Source organism: Chelmon rostratus, chromosome 4 (genome assembly GCF_017976325.1).
Source record: "Chelmon rostratus isolate fCheRos1 chromosome 4, fCheRos1.pri, whole genome shotgun sequence".
Classification (NCBI taxonomy): Eukaryota; Metazoa; Chordata; class Actinopteri; order Chaetodontiformes; family Chaetodontidae; genus Chelmon; species Chelmon rostratus.
This window is the reverse complement of record NC_055661.1, coordinates 7,825,899-7,846,349: the sequence shown is the minus strand read 5'-3', so window position 1 is coordinate 7,846,349 and position 20,451 is coordinate 7,825,899. Positions and strand designations below refer to the sequence as shown.

Here is a 20,451-nt window from a genome sequence, read left to right as displayed (position 1 = left end):
TTTTACGTATGAAATCAAAGGGCAGTGCAGGGGCAGCTGTGACATACAGCCATGGGTGAATGACTGAATTGACTGCAGCTGTTAGGGGGTGCACAGGGTTGGTTGGTCCTCAGGCAGGCCATAATGCTGGGGCAGTGAGAGTACGAGGGGGACAATGGGAGTGAAGTATGGTACTACCTAGGGGAGCAGGGGTCTGGGCCGGGGGCAGCAGGGGGAGGATAAGCAGCTAGCAGGTGCCAATTGTCCTCCCCTGGGCTCCGCTGGGCTTTAACAGGGTCATATTCTGGGCCGACTGAACCCTCACCCTCTTCCATCTGAAGGACACAAGATGCTTACAATGAGCCCTGCTGGCTAGTCAAACAGCTCCTCAATCAGCCAGGTAGACTGTTGGTAGGTCAGACTTCGTCATAGCAACATAACCAGGAAAGCCAGCTTGTTGACTAACCAATCGCACTGCAAAAATATCTACAGGAGTCTTCTGTCTTATATTAAGTCTTCAAAAAACATTATTTGATTATTAAAATGTTATTTCTGAGGTGACTTTCATTTGGGGGAGATGTGAAATCATCTCATACTATTGGCATTAGTTTACATTTTGATCAGTACATCTAGAGACTCAATACAAGACTAAAAGACTGCAGATACAGTTGATATGTGTTTTGAAGCCTGCTTATTTACCAAGCAGCAGATTCATTAGTCAGTTAATGAGCAAGCGGTCAGTGAGTCAGTCCAGGCTGCACTGCAGGGGAGGCAATTAATCAAATTTCTGACCCTCACTCTTGTGTGCTCTAATACACTTCCACAGTATATAGTGACCAAATAAAAGCTGGTTCCCTTTTTAAAGACCTTCACAAGTGACCTCAACCAAAAATGTTCAACATCGCAACACAACTGAGACCTAATTTTTGGCTTACAAGGCAAATAAAAAAATGCTGTCTCCAGCTTTTTCACACAAGACACCAACGAGCATCCCAGGTCTTGTTCCCCTGCGACAGATCTGAACCTCTTTTTAATTGGGACTGTGAGATAATCATAAATCACTGCTTGAGAACAGGTCCTTCAGAAAATTTGAGAGGGGTGATGAGGTCACCGGAGAAGGGCTTTAATTTCTCACAGAAGCAGAGACAGTCGAACACTTTGGCGAGAAGGCCTGTAAGCTCACAAATAGCTGTACAATTGAGCAACAAATGAGCAGCAAAAAGCGGCAGGCACAAGAAAGATGTCTTGAGGGAAAAGGATCCTTCCAGTGCAGATAAGCGCAAATCTATTAGTATCCAAACCAATTAACCTGCTGCTGAATCTATCAGAGCTACAGAGCAGGCAAACAACGGAAAACCCTAGAGAGAGCCCCCTGGGTTCTTTCGTGATTACTTCCCCCTAATCTAATTAGGAAAAAAAGACTGAGAGATACTGGAATTCTTTCAACACAACTGAATAAACTGCATGATACAGCACATTAACATGAATGCATCCTTTGATTTTGAACCCAGGAAGAGCATCTGGTGTAGCTCTTTAAATTCAACAAACAAATCACTCAAACTGAGAAAATGGGATTTGTTTTGCATAATGTCCTTTTTTGCCCTCCCTTACCATAACGCACACAACACTTATGATCAGTCAGGCTACAGTTTGCTCCTGCTCATCGAGTTTGCGGGATAGAGATATTGTTAGCGACTTGGAATAAAGGCTCATTTGCTATTTTTTAGACATACCAAGCTAACGCGAGTGCACTTAATCCTACCCATGTATCTACCAACATTGAGTTGTTTCTATAAATGGTACGACAAAATATTAGAAGCACTTCTCAGCATGGTGCAATACAGTTCAACAGCACCACAAAATACACTCTTCAACATTACCATTTAAGTTTAGTCAACTCCTATTATATGTATTTATTCATAATTAAAAACTTTGTGATGGTAGGATTTGCTGGAGGCTATTCTTTTAGCTTCCCTTGCTACAGAAGCATCAGAATCAATATGTCATATACGACTACAGATATGCTTGCAGCAAACATTAGCCATGAAAATACAAGAAATCAATTAACTGTAGTTGCAACTAAAAAATACTTCCATTATCAATTAATCTGTAAATTTTTTCTCCATAATTGTTTCATTAATAAAGTCAGAAAATAGTGAAAAATGGCCATTATACATCCCAGAGCCCAAGGTGATGCATTCAAGTTGCTAGTTTTTGAGAACTAGCAGTCTAAACCCTAAAGATATTAAATTTACCATTACATGTGACAAAGAAAAGCAACAATCCATGGTAATAGGTTTGGAGAATATTTGACTGCAACGATTAATGAAGTTTTCTGTCTATTTACTAAATGATTAGTTCACTAATCGTCGTACCTCTACATCATACACAGAACACTGAATATTAAAGAAAGAAAGAATATTAACCATATACATTTCACAGGTGATCAACATGATCTTGGACAGTTCTAAGAAAATTAAAACTCTAAAAAAAATCTTAATGTTCATTAGTCAAGACAGAACTGTCCAAGAACAAGAACTATTTTTGGCTTTAGGTCTTGTCCCTTCACCAAAGACAGCTCACACTGTTCTTAGATTTCCCTTGGAGGCTGTTCATAGTGATATCTGCTATGACAGTGCAAGATTTTCAAGTCATCAGTCGAAAATAGCTGTGATAATAACACAGTCTGTCATGCATCTGACAAGACAGCATCATGCTGCTGTATAAAGACAGCCCAAACCAGTCCAAGAGTCTGTCATGCAGCTGTAGTATCACTTCTGTGGGTCTGCCAAAACCATGCAGGACGACGGGGTCTCAAGAGGTGAACACAGTTTGAGGCTGTTTGGCTGGACATGTGTCAAGAGGACGGACCATGCTATAGATAACAGGGGTGATATGATGGGCTGCACCATGCGGCGTGGCATGCCAGTCTGTGGTTGTATGACAAGACCACTACCTCTGTCCAGGTGCTCTACTACTACACGATCAGAATAGTGCCTTATAAATTACAACTTAGGACCCAAAATACGGTCACCGACTGACAACATTGCTATCACAATATGTGCCGGGGAGTAAAAATCAATTCCATGAGGGTTCCCAGGTGGTTTGACACTCATTCATTCATTCACCCCTTTGTTCATGCAGTGAGGTAAGTAATGATGGTACCATGCTGTACCAGGCAGGAGGGGTGGAGCTCTCAGAACACATTCTCTATGGCAGCCTCTCATAAAAATGCAACACATGCAGCGACTGAAATGCTTGATGTCATTTAATTTGCTCCAGATATCTGTATCTCCCCCCATCCCAATCGCGGAGAATGCTGATTGGCTTGTCCTGGGCATGCAGTCACAGACACGACACAAAACAAACTGCTCCAACATTAGCAGCACACATCTCTCGCAGTCAGTGCACTGCCAGCGTTAGAAACAGGCCGCAGTAGGACTAAATCAAGTCCAGACATGGGAGAAAGAACATTTCAGTATTACATGAATGATCACAAACAGGAGCGCTTAATTCAAAAAGCACCATTTCTACTTTTTAGAGGCTGTCTATATTATGTTGTAAATAAGTTTACCTTAGAATCTTGTAAAGTTATGTTTTGTTTATTAGATGCAACATTCTTTTGTGGAACCAATCATTTTCTGTTATTTCAAATGTGAACTTGCAATGCAAATAAACATACTACTGAATGGTAAAAATTTAGACCTCTAATAACTTTATCGAGTCATTGATAGTATAAGTAACAGCTTATTGTTGAATAATGTAAAGACTTGTGCAAAATGTTGCAATGGACATCTGTGTCCTGAGAAAAAGGCGAGAAATCATACAGAAGAAAGAAAAACCTAAAGAAAAAATGTGCTGATATTTGAACTATATATCGTACTTTCAAATTAACTGAAGGGAGCAGCATCAGTGCAGGAGCACAGGACAAGCCCGTATAGATGGATTAATACTCACAAAGATATACAGATGCATCCCAAAAAGTCCTAATATAGAAATCTTGCTTTTGAAAAAAAGCTCTCCTGAGATACTTGTTTTATTTGAATTGATTTTTAGATGTATTTTAAGCCCAGGGCTGAATCGTCTCATCTCCTCTACCTAATTTTGCCCAGCTGGCTCTTGGCTCTGGACAGAGGTTGCAGAGCGATGAAGTCATCACCTATCGCCACGCGGTTGGAATACATCTACGCCAGAAGAATACACAGAGAGGATAGGAGGAAGAACACACACAGACACACACAGAGGTTAGATATCAGGCTCTCACACACAGGTAAACACACAATTCATACTGAACCGACTTTCAGAACAACACGCACTTACAGACAAAGACAAAACGGGACAAAGGTTAGAGCAAAAGCAACAAATGCCACACAGGATTGGAAAAGGCAGTTCCTTTTTTCTGATGAGGAGAGTTTTGTAGGGGGGGAGGTAGAAACATAAACAGTCTCCAGCTGGATGAATCAATACAGCAACAGCAGGGTCTGGTGAGAGATGGTCATTTGTGTCAAACACTGTGTGTTTGTGCATGTGTGCGCGTATTGGATCAAAACGAGGTCATGTGGTCTGTGTCTGCAACCGAACGCCATCCTGTTCCTGTAAAGAAGTGGGTTACCCGCAACCACAGAGGCTGAGAAAACAATGAACTACTTAAACAATGTGACATGCAGAGTATTTTCTGTCTCTGTCTACAATTTGAGTTACTATGACATTTTAGTTTGTTTTTTCCCCCTTGGCGCTTGTCACAATAAAGGAAGTATAATTTCCATTTTCGTGATACAAGTAGGACTATGTATGAAATCTAACCCAGTGTCTAGACCGTGAGTGTCACAGTGGTCCACGCATTTCAAAACATCCATTAATGCAAGGCCTGCAGTCCCGACTTGTCAACCATTGAGAAGGTGTGACTCATTATGAAACGTAAAATACGACAAAGGAGACCTCAAACTGTTGAGCAGCTGACGTCTTTTCCCAAGAATGGGAAACTTTCCACTTTCAAAACAGTTGGTCTCCTAGCTGATGTTTCAGCTAGTTTACAAGTTTTGCTCAAAGCAGTAGTAGCAGCCTCAGTCCAAAGCTAAAAGCCATGTGCCTTGCAACCTCAAACAACACCTACTTACTAACTGATGTGTTTTGGCATGTCTCCAGTCACATACAAATGCTGTGTTTATTTGTTCTTCACATTACTATCAAAATGAATCTGGATGTGTTCCTTAAACTGATCCCGTCAGACCACTAGACCAGGCACTTCCTGCAAAGCTGCACTCTTAATCATTCAACCTGTGTTCATTATCAGATGATGATAACATGAAATCTTAGGTGAAATAACTTTGACCTAATCTAATAATCTAATAACCTAATGACTAAAAAAGACTAAAATGTCAACAATTTTCATTGACTACACTTGATGAAAAACAGAATGAGGCTGACTAAGTATGACAAAAACATAACAATACAACTAGAAATCAACTATAAAAACTATAATGTTGCAATGTCCTTGTTTTTACAGAGCTCTCCATTTTAGGAAGCTTGCTGTTAATGCTCTGTTCCTGTTAAACACCTTATCTACTTCACCAATTTTGTAAGCCATGGACAGCACCAGCTATAAACAGGAGGGGAGCACTGTACTGGCTGCAAACTCACTTATGTGAGTACTGTGGAAAAAACACACTTGAGTGTAAATACAGGCTTCAGGTTGCAGCTACGCCCATGCGATGCACTGAGCTGGTGTAGCTGGTGGTCCAGACAGCTGCAAAGAATAAATGAGAGAGTACCTGTTGTGTAATTAAAAAAAAAAAAAAAAAAAAAGTACCTAAAACTGACACTGGACAGAGAAGACACTTGCTCAAATGTGTTTGGCCTTTCTTGTGCCATTTCACTACTTTCAATGAGCTTTCATTTTGAGCCTGGGCCTGCAGGGAAAACCCAAACACTATACATACTGATTTTTAGTATCTTCACCAAAAGCAATTGGTATGGTTATCTTACAACTGAGGTAATGAACTAACTCAAGGCCAATTTTTTGTTATTGATTTAAATGAAAAAGCTAATATAAGTTTTACATTTCTGAAGATGCTGCCGCAGACAAACATTTCGATTCCACTACAACATTGACCTGATTTCTTTATCTTTTGTAGACAGTTTGTTCTCCATACCTGATCTTATACTCTCTGTCCAACCTCTTTCTCTCATCTTTAAATCACGATTTCACCTCCACAAAAAGGAGGTAACTTGGCTTTGGTCACTAAGCCACAGTTAGCTAAAATGATGTAAGCTGCAGCCAGTGAGTGGATGCTGCCCACACCACCAAGATGACCAAAACTAGTAGAACAGAGATAAGCAAAGACAACTTTGAAGAGGAACAAAACATCTACCATTCCCAGAGTAGCTACAGCAGGGTAGATGCCCAGGACAAAGGGAGGATAGTATAAAAACATGTTTCATTAAATATCTATTAAAACAGTGAGAGCTACACACTGCACCTTGGAGTCAGGCCAGCAGGGTGCAGGTGAAACCCTGGGAAACCTCTGGGAAGTAAACAGACAAATGCAAGATGAGCCTCTTAAAATCCCAGCCAAGAACCTGGACTTTTGACCAAAGAAAGCATAATCCACTTTAGAGGAACAGCTGGACTTCTTTAGAAACCTTCCCAGACAACAACCTGTAAAAAAGTCTTCTCTGATCACACATTCTCACTTCCTGGCCCTCCTCCCCATGTTACCTGACTCTTCTGTGTGCTGGTGGGCTGCAGATGTCTGTAGAAGATTTTCTTCACCACATCAGGAAAGAGGCAAGTTATGACGATGATGATGATGGCGAACCAGGCCGAACCGCTGGAGAGCAGCTGCACGAATACAAAGTACATGTCCTGGGTGTGGAGGAATGGCCTGGTGGGTGTGAAGAAGACACAGCAGTTACATACTGCAGAAGGAAAGGGACATATAACCTATTTTATGTCTTTTATCTGTGGTGGAAAGCATCAACAGGTTATCTTATCTGAGAGGGACAGTAATATTTTGGCTAAATTAGTATCAGAACTGCTGAGGTAATAGGCTTTAAGCTGGAGACACAGCTGAACCACAGAGGTGAGCAGCCAGGCTCAGCCCTCTTCTCTGTAAATTCCCCTCTCACTGGCAGTTGGAGTCGTGCTCTTTGAACGATTTTATGATTCCCTGGTACCACAGAATTTAATAACCTGTGCAGATGTCAGACTACAAATATAAATTACGGTCCAATATTATCAGGCTGGCTCCTACAAATACCAGCCTGTGAGCTGACAGGACTGGGTCAAGTGGATAAGATTGATCTGATCAATCCCACACACCCCCAGATAGTCAAAGATGATTCCTACAAAGCCTCAGTGATTTATCTGCCAAGAGACAGGACTGCTATCTATCTATCTAGTGTAACTCAGCCTTTTCTATCCTTAGCCTCAGTATCAGGCTGACAACACAGTTAATATACCTCTCCTGTAGGTGAACCCCGTTCAGCAGGGATCTTGGAGAAGGCGAAAATATTAATATAAATCAAAGTAAATAAGAAATGTAATATATTACAGAAATAAACTTGTATTTGGTGATTTTCTCAAAGGAGATACTCTTAATTAGATTTAAATGAAATTTTTATGGACACTACCCTAACTTGACAAAATTATTTTAATACTGTGACGAAAAAAAGTGATCATCAAACTCCTCTAGCACAGTTTGTTAAAAAGAGGTTTTCAGAGAGCCAGTAGACCAACTAATAATCAATACTAAATTTTCCATCATTAACTTTTAGTTATTACTACCATGAAAGGATGTGGAACAATTTAAATGTGATGATTTAACACTTTTCACTCTTTTTTCCTTTTACAAGTCAGCCATAGTGTTTAGCCATTGCAATTCATACTCCCTGTAAAGAGAATTATTAAATGGGTGTTATGTTAGACATTGACAATATACTGAGGAGGGAGGCCATGTGACACCACAGCAAAGCATTTTCTTTGAGTGTGAAAGCAATGCATGGTACAAAAACAAGGAAAAACATGTACTTTGTCAAAACCTATTCTTACCAGATGATGCCACCATAGAAGAGAGAGAAGATGAAGTAGAAGGCAATCGAACCCCACGTGACAAAATGGTTCATCCACGTCCAGAAATGAGTCTCTAAAGCAAGCTGTCATTACACACACACAGACACACAGACACAGACACACGGGAAAAGGGAGAAGAAAAGAAAGCTAGATGTGAAACACCGAGACAGGGACACACAGGGCATCACTAAACTACAGCAATCTGCCTCTGAGCTGTAATAAAAGACCATGACCCCGAACTGTGACAAATAATCGTCACCTGTTAATGGCCACTGACATCATCCAACACACTGTATTTCATATTGGGACAGCCTTGTGTCCTTGTGGACCTAAACATGCAACACAGCTCTCAACTAACGCACACATTAACCATCTTTTTATAATCTCACTAAAATAGAAGGAAGCTCGCAGGTGAGGTATTTAGGATGAGCGGCATTGAGAAAGCTGAGAAACATTGTCGAGTCAGAGAGCCCGGCAGTTCCAGACTCACAGTTTTAGATGAACGCATGTGCGAGTTTAAATGTCCGTCGATAACTACAGTACAACCAGAGCGATGGTTAGGGTAAAATGGTACTGGTTATATCTCATTGCGCGTCAGCTAACTTGAGCTATAACATTAATGTTTTGAGCAGAGCTTAATATTGGAGTATTCAGCCCACCACATGCTGGACTTGTTTGACCAGATGCACATTTTTCTTCGGCTCATAGTTGCTGTTTTGTGCTAGGCAGGTTGTATACATTCAGTTTCCTGAAGTGGCTGCTACTACACAACCCAAACACTGCCCACACTAATATTACACTGTCACCGTGTAAGAAAAATATACATACTTACACCTAAATATAAAATGAAGCATGTTACTACAACAACATCTGATATTTAAGAAAATACAGTTCAAATTATGAGACATCCAGCAGACATTAAAAGATGGGTGCAATAAAAATGATAATATGAAATCTCAGAATCCTTGCTAATGCCATTCTGAAAAAAAAGCTCCTTTGTTGTGAGAGCATAAGACTGGGTGTAGTTTACCTTTAATGTGACAGTGATGACCATGACAGTAAAGACCAGCGTTCCAAATGTCCAGTTTCCAAACATCTATAGAACAGACATACAACTGTTAATACAACTGTCAACAGTACTACATTACCAAGATAAAACAAATGAACAGTGGCTGTGTTTACATGCATCTACTCAGTTACTTGCAATACAACAAAATGTAAGATCAATTTATTGTTGACCCGTATATGCAATTTTGATACCTTGCAATTTCTTCTTCCTGTTGTTAGGAATGAAATAATTAAACACAATGCTCCTCCTCTTTGACTCAGCACCATTAGGTTAGAACAAGGATGCAAATTATTCCAATATAAATCTCTGGCATTTTGTTGGCATTTCACTGCGATGAATAATGGACCCCAGTCACAGTTGCTGTATTTGATACTGACTGATTATGTTGCTAGTATAGTAAAATATTCTAAACTGCTCAAGTCAAACCATAAATCTAGCCAAAAGGTGGGAGTCTGGACAGGTGGGACAAGGCGAGCAGTGCTGTGCTTGAGTTGAGGAATGGAGAGAAAACTTCTACGAGGCACCGACCTTCTTGAACATGTTGAGTGGTATTATGGAGGCTATAATGAGGCCTTGGCCTCCGACTGTGTGAGTAACTCCACCACTTGCAATGAGAATCGCTCTACTTATAGGTTGAGAGCTGTGGGGGGTATTGTTTTGTTGCCAGCCAATTCAGGAGCCTGCTGGAGTCTGAACACTGAAAAGCAACTGTGAGAAGACCAAAACATGGCCACAAAAACACTCAAAAGCAACAGTTCTGAGCCCCTTGAAGTAATATTGTTCAAGTTCTAGTATATGTATTGCATATCACAATTTAAAAACATATTTTTTTTCCCATGTGTTTCTTGCCAAAGTCCTTTGGGCTCCCTTGTTAGTGAAATTAACAGTCTTTTTATGATTTGGTTACATGGGTCACTCTCTGCAACTGCCTCTTTAACAATCACCTTTTAATCCAGTAGTGATGGCACTGACAGCACTTTTGACAAACCTTGTCCTGACTTCTCATAATCAAAGTACAAAGTGACCCCTGTCCTTCTACTTAGTCATAAATATTTGCATATGTTGGCCTATTAGACAAATCTACAGTATGCAACTGCACAAGATGAGAACACATTTGAAGCTGTGTTTATAGGTAATCATAAACCTGTGTGTGGATTTACAATTTCAGTGTGTGTTTTAATAAAAGGAATTAAAATTGGAATGAATCTGCTTTTCAATAGCGGGTTACTAATATTGTATTTGAGTAAGAGACATGGAACTGAGAGCTGACTCTCAATTAACTTTCAAGGGAAAACTGAGGAACTGAAACTGGTCTCCAGATCACCAGAATCATCAGGGTTCAATGAGCCACTGCATGAGTGCAGGATAGCACTCAAAGTTAAGTAAATATACTACAGAGCAGAGCATAGGCATGAAAATTCCTCTTTTTACATCACCAAGAGCTAGACAAAAATATGTTGAGGAATCATCCTGATAGTTCTCTCATTAACCCCCCCAAGGAGACATGGATTCAACTGTCGAGCAGACTCTTACCAGCTGCCTGTTAGCTCGCAAGATCTGAAGACATGCACAGCGTGAAGGCAGAAGGAAAAAAGAGTAATCAACAAAAGATCGAAGAAAAAGACAAGCGAGCGAAAGGAGTGAGTGCTTTCTGAAATACCAAACTTCAAACAGAGAGAAAGAGGTAAAGATATGAAGAAGGAAACAGATTTGGTGAAGAACCACAGACACAGAAGATATGATAAGAAGAGAAGGTCAAATTACTGGAACTGACTGACTGGAGTGAATGACTTACATGCTGCCACAGTAATAGAGATAAATACAGTGCATTAAAAGACTATTCAACAAAACGACAGAATGAGGAGACAAGAGAAGAGCAAAATTTAGGGAAAGAGTGATTGAAGAAAGATCTGCAGGCAACCAGTCCCGTCAATAACAATAACAAATCCCAACATGCACACACACACACACACACATCCATTTCTTTTTAACCTACCATTAATTTACTATCATGGTTTGGAAAATCCTCTTGGTAGGCTGGTTTCATTTCTAGGGATTCTACTATAAACACACAGTACATAATACACACCTGTCCATTGCCCATAAGTGTGGTGTCTTCTCCCATCAGTATGTAGGATCCGAAGAAGAAGACAAAGGCGTGACAGAAGCCCAACAGAGTCCAGTACAGGAACGTCCGGAAGGACAGCAGAGAGTTCTTGCTAATGTCCCTGTTGGACACAACAGCAAGTTGTAGAAAAACCTTGACTAAATTATGGCCCAAATAGTGTAAAGACAGCAACAAACTCAAAGTTGTTTTGATCTTATTTAAAATGCTACATAAAATTCCATCTAGCTATCTTTGCAGCAAGTCAAAATCGATGGTTAATGTGGATGCTTTATATAACAAGAAAAAAAAATAAAGTTACATTTCTAAATATATGAAAACTGACCAAAACAGCTTCCCAGAACCAGTTAATGCTAACCCACAGTGACCACCTACAGATTACATGTTAACTTACCTGTACAGACCAGGTTTATTCTGCAGGACGTGTGGATGGACCAGCTGTTCAAACAGACTGTACACCAGGATGGGCAGCGAGGTGAAGCAGATGTTGTACAGTGTCAGATAAACACTGTCATATAGAGTCTGGGATGGACAGAAACAGCATTTTATTTAATATTAACCTAGTATCCTAAACTGATTTTTCTAACTCATCTAACCTGAAATAAACTAACCTGACTTGAGACTTGTTACGGGTTATAATTTGGTTTACCCTCCCTCTGCATCTCTACACTGCTTACAGTCTAATATGTTATAATAATCTATAGGGCTGGTTTCATTTTGTCTAGGTCCACAGTAAGGATTTTTAAGGATAAATATCCTTAAAAAAACAGACTAAATCTTTAGTCAAAGAATTAACGGTGATGATAGTTTGACAAATCATGTAACACAAATTCTAAAGCTGTGCTGCATAAATATTTGTTTAAATGCAGAATGTGAGAGCCACTGTTTAAATGTTACAGCAGCTTTTAATGACTCCAAGCATTAAGCAAAAGTCAGGACTGCATCTCTACAAAGTTCTTGCCTTTTGAAACCTGTAAATAAAACAAAAAAATGCAAAATCAAACTAGATGTCAAACTAAACTCGTCCCAAGATGAGTTTAGGAAAGAAATCTTCAGTATATTTATGAATGCATTCTATGAAGCCAACGAGAGACTGTGCAACATTAAAACCACAAACAAATCCACAATGACATATGAGAGAGGGAGAGCTGGAGAGATAAAGAGACTTACTTGTTGTGAAAACAGACAGAAGAACTGGTATAAAAACTGGGGCGTGATAAAACACACATTCTAGAAAAGACAGAGTGAAGGAAAGACACATTAAAAACATTGCAGTGAAAAGAGGCATGGCCAAACACAGTCTTATTAACAGCTGATGTCAGATCTAACTTCTGCAATTTAGTCCACTGGATTATTAAAACTAATTATAAAAGCTTATGCAGGTAAAGTTAATAAGAATTTTGTGATCATATCCAATTCTCACCTTGTAGAAAAAGTACTGTACAAGCGTAGCTATTCGAATGTAGTAGAAGTGACCGTGGACCAGCAGTAATTTAGCCAGGAACTTAAACCTGGCAATTGCATAGTCACTGTTTCTCACGGCCTGACGACCCTCCTTTCCCATGATACCTGGAGATACATACACACACACACACATTGGTGTATATTGACAATTTAAGACATAGGGGCTATAATGTGTGTGTGTGGTAAGTGTTTACCGATGCCCACGTGAGCTTCCTGTATCATGCTGACATCATTGGCTCCATCCCCAATAGCTAGTGTGATGGGTTTCTCCGGAGACGTTTTTAAAAGACGCACCACCTGGACAGGACAGAGTGACGTTAACATCTGAGTCTAAGCACGTTCTCTGTAGATCCTTCACATGAACACACCACGAGGACACACATAGAAGAGCTTTATATTTTTAACGCAATAACTCCCTATTTCAGCTATGCCCGAATTTGTTTAACACTCGAAAACATGCACATATTCTACTTATCAGTCAACAAGGAAAATGATGAGGGTACTATATTTTTGGGTGGGTGGTGTGTGTGTGTTTGTGTGTGTGTCAGAGGACTAGTACCTTAGCCTTCTGCAGCGGGGCCATGCGGCAGCACAGCACAGCCGAACAGTTTTTACACACTTCCATAAAAAGCTTCTCGTGTTCCCTCAATGCTAAAGACAAACTGGCCCCATCCACGACTAGCCCATGCTGTATGACATGGTCCTCCTTTATCCTGGAGAAAAATGGAGAGGAGAGTTGAAGAGGAGATGACAAGTAGAGGACCGGAAAGAACTACTACCATCTAATGCCACACCAGATTTTACTGGTAGTCCAACCATTATGATGTTTCACAGATGTTTCATTCACCGCAAATTTGTCACAGACACATTCTGCTTTTAAATGGTGAGTCTGTGTTCTAAAGATTCATCACTTAGGAGCACTGTTGAGCTCTGGGAGCCTCAGATTTGGTTGTTGTTGCAAAGTACGCTGTAATACCTAAATATATACAAACAAGCTTTAATCAATTTAGCAAATACTTTTTCTTTGCCTTTGCCCACAGCCTTTATCAGAGCAACCAAAGCATTTAACCAATCAGGTCAGTCTATTCAGATTTTTCACGTTGCGTCTTATGTAAATGCAGCATTTTCAGCCTTCTGGCTTCTTAAAAAAAAAAAAAAAACCTCAAAAACAGTAACAACAAGAAATCAATCAAATGAACTGTGTCCAATTAAAAAGCAAAGTCTTAATCTAATAGTTAAAGAGCTCCAATGTTATCAGAATACAAGGCTTCAAGACATATTTTAAGCTACCCTCTGTATATACCGTAGTCAGTAGAATCACACTAACACTCACCTCCGGGCCAGTATGCGGAGCTGCTCAGCACACTCGTTATCAGAGCGTTGTTGCAGAAGCTCCAGGATGTTCATGGTTCGGTGGAAGTGGCCACAGGACAGGCTGACGCTGACTGCCGTCTCATGTTTGTCCCCTGTCAGCACCCATACTTTGATCCCTGCCAGCCGCAGAGCCTCAATGGTCTCCTGGACTTTGTCTTGGAGTCTAAGAGGGAGGAGAATATCTATCATGCAATCATGTAAAATGTATTTTATATGCAAACCTTCCAGTGATTCCTATATAGAACTACATTAGGTCAATCCCCAGGGAACATACACCTAAAGAAAATTTTGTTAGACTTGTGGGTGAGGTCCCGAAGCTAACGGGCATGTAAATCTGCTGTTTAATCTGGCATAATGTGGTCAAGCCCTGGAGGCTTGCTAGTACACTAGGATGTCTATAATGCAATACACCTATTGGCAATAACTTTACATTTCATAAAGCTCCTTTCATCACACAGGCCAAGTCTGTAAGTAAGGACAAATATATATATATATATATATATATATATATATATATATATATATATATATATATATATATAAAATATATATTTTAGAATATTCCTCCTATTTCTGGCCACAGTTACCATTCTTAAAGAAGTTAATAGACAATGAATATGATCTAATATTCCACAGATATCAGTGTTACACTATTAGTCTTAAAACACAGGGAAATTTTTGACGTGTCTTCCGTAATGGAGAAGATCCTTTGATTTTTGATATGTGCCTGAAGAGGAATTAATTCCAGATACAGAAACAGAGCAGTGGATGGGAGAGAGATATATAAATGGAGTGGGAGAAGCAAGGGTCTTATGCGAGGAGCAGATGGTGAGCGGATGCAAGTGCATATTAACATTTATTTCCAGAGAGGCTCAGTGAGGTGACGCCTCTATCCTTCTGCTGACTATACATAGTGTGCTTGTTCGAGATTCCCCTGCCCCCTGTGTTATCTGTTTTTGGCCATGCATTTCTTCCTGTTTTATAGTCCTTCCCTTTTTAACTCACAGAGCTTTAACACTTAACTACCGTAACAAAATAACCTTTCCTTTGGTCATCTGTTCTTTACTTCTCTTGCTCCCAGTGACTCCCATCTTCATTGAGTGTATGGTCAAAAAGCTATTTGCTAAAATTTCGAGTAACATCCATCCATCCATCCATTGTCTTCCACTTACAGAGCATTTAAAAGAGTCTACACCCAAGCTAGTGGCTCTGTGCGGCTCAGCCTAGCCACACCAGTGCTTTTACCTAGATGCTGACATCAGCATGCTAAATTCTTCACAATGGCCAGGCTAAAATGCTGAGCAGGTAGGTGCTAGAATGGTAACTTTTGATGATTAGCAAATAAAATTGAGTGTAGCTGAGGCTGATGGGAATGTCATTAGTTTTGCAAGTTTGGTCATGAACCAAAGTATTGGACAAATTAAAATGCTGACCTGGCTCTAGATAAGTCAGAGTCAGTCAATATTTATCCATCAAGAGATCATAAAAGTCAGTAACTAATCCTCTGGGGAACATGAATGTCTGTAGCCTCTGTATCCATCCAATGTGTGGATCAAAGCAGTGGACTCACAAAACGTCCGACTGACATTGCCTTGCATACAACCATGACGATAGCATGGCTAAAAATGCACGAGGCAGTAAAACCTCAATCTAGCACAACATCACATAGATTGTTGTTAAAGCTAACGATGCAGAAATGAAACATATGTTTTATCCAAACACTAAATATATGTTATTTGCTGACTGCCAGTGGCATCACATGATAAAAAACATCTGTGTTACATAATTTTGCATCTCACTGCGTGTTGAATATCGCTGTAATAGGGCAGCTGTGGACATATGCATCAGAGGATGAGAACTGGTTTTTAGCAGGGACATCACCAACATATTCCAATTTATTCGTTAGCCTCCATACTTGTCCTCGACCCCTGTCGCTCCCAGCAGCTGCAGGTCTCTCTCGATGTAGCTGAAGGTCTCCTGCAGTCTCTCCTCCCTCTGCTGCAGCGCGGTGCGGGCAGCATTCAGACGCCTGTCCACATCAATGTACTCCTCTGGGCTGAAGTGGCGACATGCTACCACCAAGGTCCGCAAACCTTTCTATGATGGGAGGAGGGGGGTAGGTGATGGGTTGGGAAAAAGAGAACAAATGAGTCAGAATATAAGTGAAAAAAGGCAAGAAGAGAAGAGAACGTAAGAAAAATAAGAAATAATTATATACAATGAGTTTGTGTATAGAGGAAAGGCAAATGTGAGGAAATCAAGAAGATGTAGATAAAAGAAGAAGGAAAAAGCAATGGAGCAGAGAGAGAAAGAACAGAAAAACAAATTATCAAAGCTTGGCTTTAAATCACGGAGCCAGCCTGAGGGGTAGACGACCACAAATCAACCCAGTCCACAGCACCGACTCCTGGCTACTGACGTCTGATGACATGATGTGGGGGCTGGATATGTGTGCGTTCCTGTTTGTTTGTGTTTATGTGGCTGTTGTGGTGAAGAATTTACAGTCTAATGGGAACAGAGTGCGACAGAGCCAGAAGTAGTCATTAAAATGCCAGGAAAGGCCAGGTCTACGCACACAGACACACATAACTGTGAATATATGGATTGAGAGGCATTTCAGAGTTTGATTTTTGAGGGTTGATAAGGTTGATCGTACGTGAAGAAAAGTGGCCAAGTGTGGTATACTGAGTTTATTTAATGTGTATGGAGGAAAGACAGACACTGATAGTTATATATAGTTAGAACATGGCACTCTTAAAAACTCAATTCTGATTGGTCTATCGCCAAAATTCAGCGGTGTTTATTTCTCAACAGACGACCGCCTGCTCAGGAATTCCTAACTGTCATCGGCTAAAGGGGCAATCTGTTAATGTACCAAGATCAATAACAAATCTGCAGCTGATTTGAGTGGCAAAATATGGAGCATTTTCTGGACATTACTTTTAATTAGTTTGGAGAGTACAAAACACTGGAGAATGACATGTCCCCAGCAAAAAAGACGAGAAAAGTAAAGAACAACGCTGGAGCGACAAAAGAAGCAATATTAAGGCACAAGCGACTTGAAGACACAGAGAGAAGCGGACAGGCAGGAAAAAACACCAAGAAAAAAACAGCATGGGTGATCGACCTGCTAAAAGACTGGTTAGTGGAGACAAAACTGGAGATAGATTTTTTAATGTATGACGCTAAATGTCTAAATCAGCTGCTGCGGGACTTTTATCCATCAATACGAAACAATAGCAGTAAACCAAACTCTGTCGCCAGCTATGTCTCTCTCAGGTCTGGGATTCTCCACATTTGACATGATTACGTGTTTACTTTCAGAGCTGCTGCGCAGTGAGAGCGTTGACAGACGAGAGTAGGCTCATTTTAAATCAATAAAATATGTTTTAATCACTATTTTGTGTCACAGTATTGCATGCTTTAGTAGCAAGTCAAGTTTTAAGTAGGATAATGTATAGTGAGGAGGTTCCTATGGAGAAATAAACCCCTTCAGGATGAATAGAAGTCCTCCGCTGTTGACCCTGTACCTCCGCTTCACATCAGGCTTCTATGTCATCCTGTTGGGGTTTATTTCTCCATAGGACCCTGCTTACTATACATTAGCCCTGACTTAACAGACTGTGTCACAGGTAAGTTGTGACTCATCACAAAATAAAATGAATTTAATCCAAAAGAATAAGATACGTATGTGCTGTTTATCTAGTTTGGGGAACATATCAGCATAACTCCTTTGACTCCAGAGTGTATACACATTCAGAGAAAATTTAATTTTCTGCAAAAAGAATTTTGAATTTCTGCTAACCACCACCCACTGAAGGCATGTGTAATATAGCAGTAACAGAACAAGCTGCTGGACAACGTATTGAAGTAACATTACACATTGTTCTAAATAATGTATTTCTCACCAATGCAAACTCGTCAACGTGCAGTCTCGTCTTTTCTATCTCACCACCGGTAGCGAAAGGCAAGATGGCCGACTCTGCGCCCTTGGTGAACAGCACTGTGCCTCCTTGAAAGTCAAGACAACCAAGAGTAAACAAGTAAACATATACAACAAGAAATATCATATATACTGTGTGTCTTCTGTTTGACCATCTGATTTATCTGTTTTTTATTTAAGCTTTCGTTGTCTGTTGCTGCGGTCAATATTTTGCCAATAATCCTAAAAACACTGTGTAGTGTAAGGTGGAGTTACCTGAGGGAGTCTGCAATATGACGCTCATCCTCCTGCGGTTGGCATCAAACTCTAATACATGGAGCAGTTTATACCTGAGATAAAGAGCAAAGAGAGGCACTTATGAGAACTTCCTTTGGACTCACAGACAGTCTGTTCTGACCATTTCCTTTTCATAGGTAGCTTGAACAACCATTTTTTTGTGGGCATACTTTTACTGTAAGGGTATTTGTCATTTAAGAGATGCACAGTGTTACCTCTCTGGCTTGCCAAATGTTTTGATCTCCATAGTATCTCCACTGCTGCCGATGAAGGCCACTCCAATCCTGCGGGAAAAACAACAGTTTAAACTGGAATTCTGGACGTTTTTGCCCACTGTGACATATTATTGTCTGATGGTGATGGTGGCAACACAAAACAGCAGGAAAGGTAGATGGTGTGTGTTTTTATTTAATCTGTACGATGGAAAGGAAGGAAATTAATAGCTAAATGTTGCTGAAGTTGTTTGTATGCTGGCATCAGTTCCATGCTATTTCACTCCTAATTCTACTGTATTTCACCTTGTAAATGGTTTTAACATATCTTAAAATGTGACAACAGCTCTTGCACTGCAACAGACCTCAAGAATAAAACATGAATTCCACTGTAATCCACATGTCCCACATACACAATACAATAGCAAGTTGTAATGGATCCGTCTGGTGTGTGTAGATATATAGTCATTTTGTAGCAGCCTGTTGTCATTTGTAATGGCACTGGGCTTTGACTCGGCACTTCTCAAATCAGAGGCTGCAGATGTGTGGCCATACTTGTCCTGCTGCCTTCAGGTGGTTGTAGAGATTTAATTAACGGAAGGAGAAGCTTTTCATATACTATAAGCAGCTGTTGACAACAGATACTGTGAGAGTTTCTCATATTCAGCAATGGAGCCACTGTGTCATACCAGTAAGTTCAGTCATTTTTGAACATCAGAATACAACATCAATATATGTAATCCCTATACATTTGTTTTTGATTAATGAAGGGATGTTCCAACTGTGTCTTCTTTTGGTTTAAAACAGATACACTGTCTGCAGCTCAGTGCAGCACAGAGGCACTGGGTAATGGGTGCAGGCCCTCATTGCTCAACATAATTTAATATGATGGTGTGAAAACTACACTGGCCAGGATCACTGACTTCATGCATCACTAAACAGGAAAGTTCTGTAAAACAATGCAGTCTGACAGTTTAGATGGGTGCTACACAGCTACATTTCTTAATCATCAGTTCTTCACTGCTTTGTTGTAGAACTAGAGCCTCAGCATCCTCTCTCTCATCTTTGAGTGGTAAAGGTTGCCGACCACTGGACTAGAGCATCTTTGCTCTAGGCAGCTAGTTGAGCTGGTTATCCAGCCCATGCACTATTTGAAATTTACTGAAGAGAAGTCTCTTGAAGAAGCTCGAATGTAACCGTACCTCTTTGCTGCTTCTACTAAAGCTTTCTCATCCGGTGAAGAGGCGTAGTATTCCATGTGACTGGAGGAGAAACCGTTTGCATGGGCGAATGGGTCTCCTCCGCCAACCAGACAGTCTGGCTGGTCGTAGCTGATCTGAACCGTGTGACACAATGACACGGCCTTGAGAAATAATACTTCATCACCAATCTGGATGGAGAAACAATAGGCAGGGATGAGGGAGGAAGAAACGCCATCAACTCTTATTCTATACAGTGACATACTATCTATCATTGTAAACATAAGTGAGATATGATTCAGTCACTTCATTTGTAGAGTAAGTTCGAGCAATAGCAGAAGTTGGTTAGGGTGAAGAGCTTATCATGCACATATTGTATGTTTGCAGATAATTTTCTGCATCTAGAATTACATGAATGACCTATGGCAAGAAGCCATTCCTGACATTTGAGGTTAATTTGTTCATATATTATGGTTTGCTGGTGTGGCGGAACAGTGTATATGTATAGTTTGTGTCTGCCAAGAGAACATGAACATAATGAGTAAACATGTTAGTTACCAGGTGAGGCGTAGAACCATCTGGTGTATCGTCACTCATTCCTTCAGGTACCAGTTTGCCGTTAACTTCCCGGTACTTTGTTCCGTTAATTGAACACTCACGGAAATGCATCTCGTTTTCTGTTAGGGTGCCCGTCTTATCTGTGAACACGTACTCCACCTAGAAACACACATTTGAAATG

The 20,451-nt window shown here is 40.4% G+C and overlaps 1 protein-coding gene across 1 annotated transcript in view; it reads right to left on the bottom strand.

The window, feature by feature from the left end:
* Nucleotides 1-20,451, bottom strand: part of atp11b (ATPase phospholipid transporting 11B (putative)) — a 56,081-nt gene that overhangs the window by 13,536 nt on the left and 22,094 nt on the right. Inside the window, exons 13-28 of the mRNA XM_041934899.1 lie at nucleotides 20,271-20,429; nucleotides 19,716-19,903; nucleotides 18,517-18,585; nucleotides 18,281-18,354; nucleotides 17,991-18,094; nucleotides 15,998-16,179; nucleotides 14,042-14,245; nucleotides 13,268-13,421; nucleotides 12,903-13,005; nucleotides 12,668-12,813; nucleotides 12,415-12,474; nucleotides 11,639-11,766; nucleotides 11,209-11,347; nucleotides 9,081-9,146; nucleotides 8,030-8,133; nucleotides 6,698-6,863 (exon numbers count right to left, since the gene is read on the bottom strand). Of these exons, the coding sequence (XP_041790833.1) occupies nucleotides 6,698-6,863; nucleotides 8,030-8,133; nucleotides 9,081-9,146; nucleotides 11,209-11,347; nucleotides 11,639-11,766; nucleotides 12,415-12,474; nucleotides 12,668-12,813; nucleotides 12,903-13,005; nucleotides 13,268-13,421; nucleotides 14,042-14,245; nucleotides 15,998-16,179; nucleotides 17,991-18,094; nucleotides 18,281-18,354; nucleotides 18,517-18,585; nucleotides 19,716-19,903; nucleotides 20,271-20,429 (2,046 nt within the window). The remainder of the gene's footprint in view (nucleotides 1-6,697; nucleotides 6,864-8,029; nucleotides 8,134-9,080; nucleotides 9,147-11,208; nucleotides 11,348-11,638; nucleotides 11,767-12,414; nucleotides 12,475-12,667; nucleotides 12,814-12,902; nucleotides 13,006-13,267; nucleotides 13,422-14,041; nucleotides 14,246-15,997; nucleotides 16,180-17,990; nucleotides 18,095-18,280; nucleotides 18,355-18,516; nucleotides 18,586-19,715; nucleotides 19,904-20,270; nucleotides 20,430-20,451) is intronic.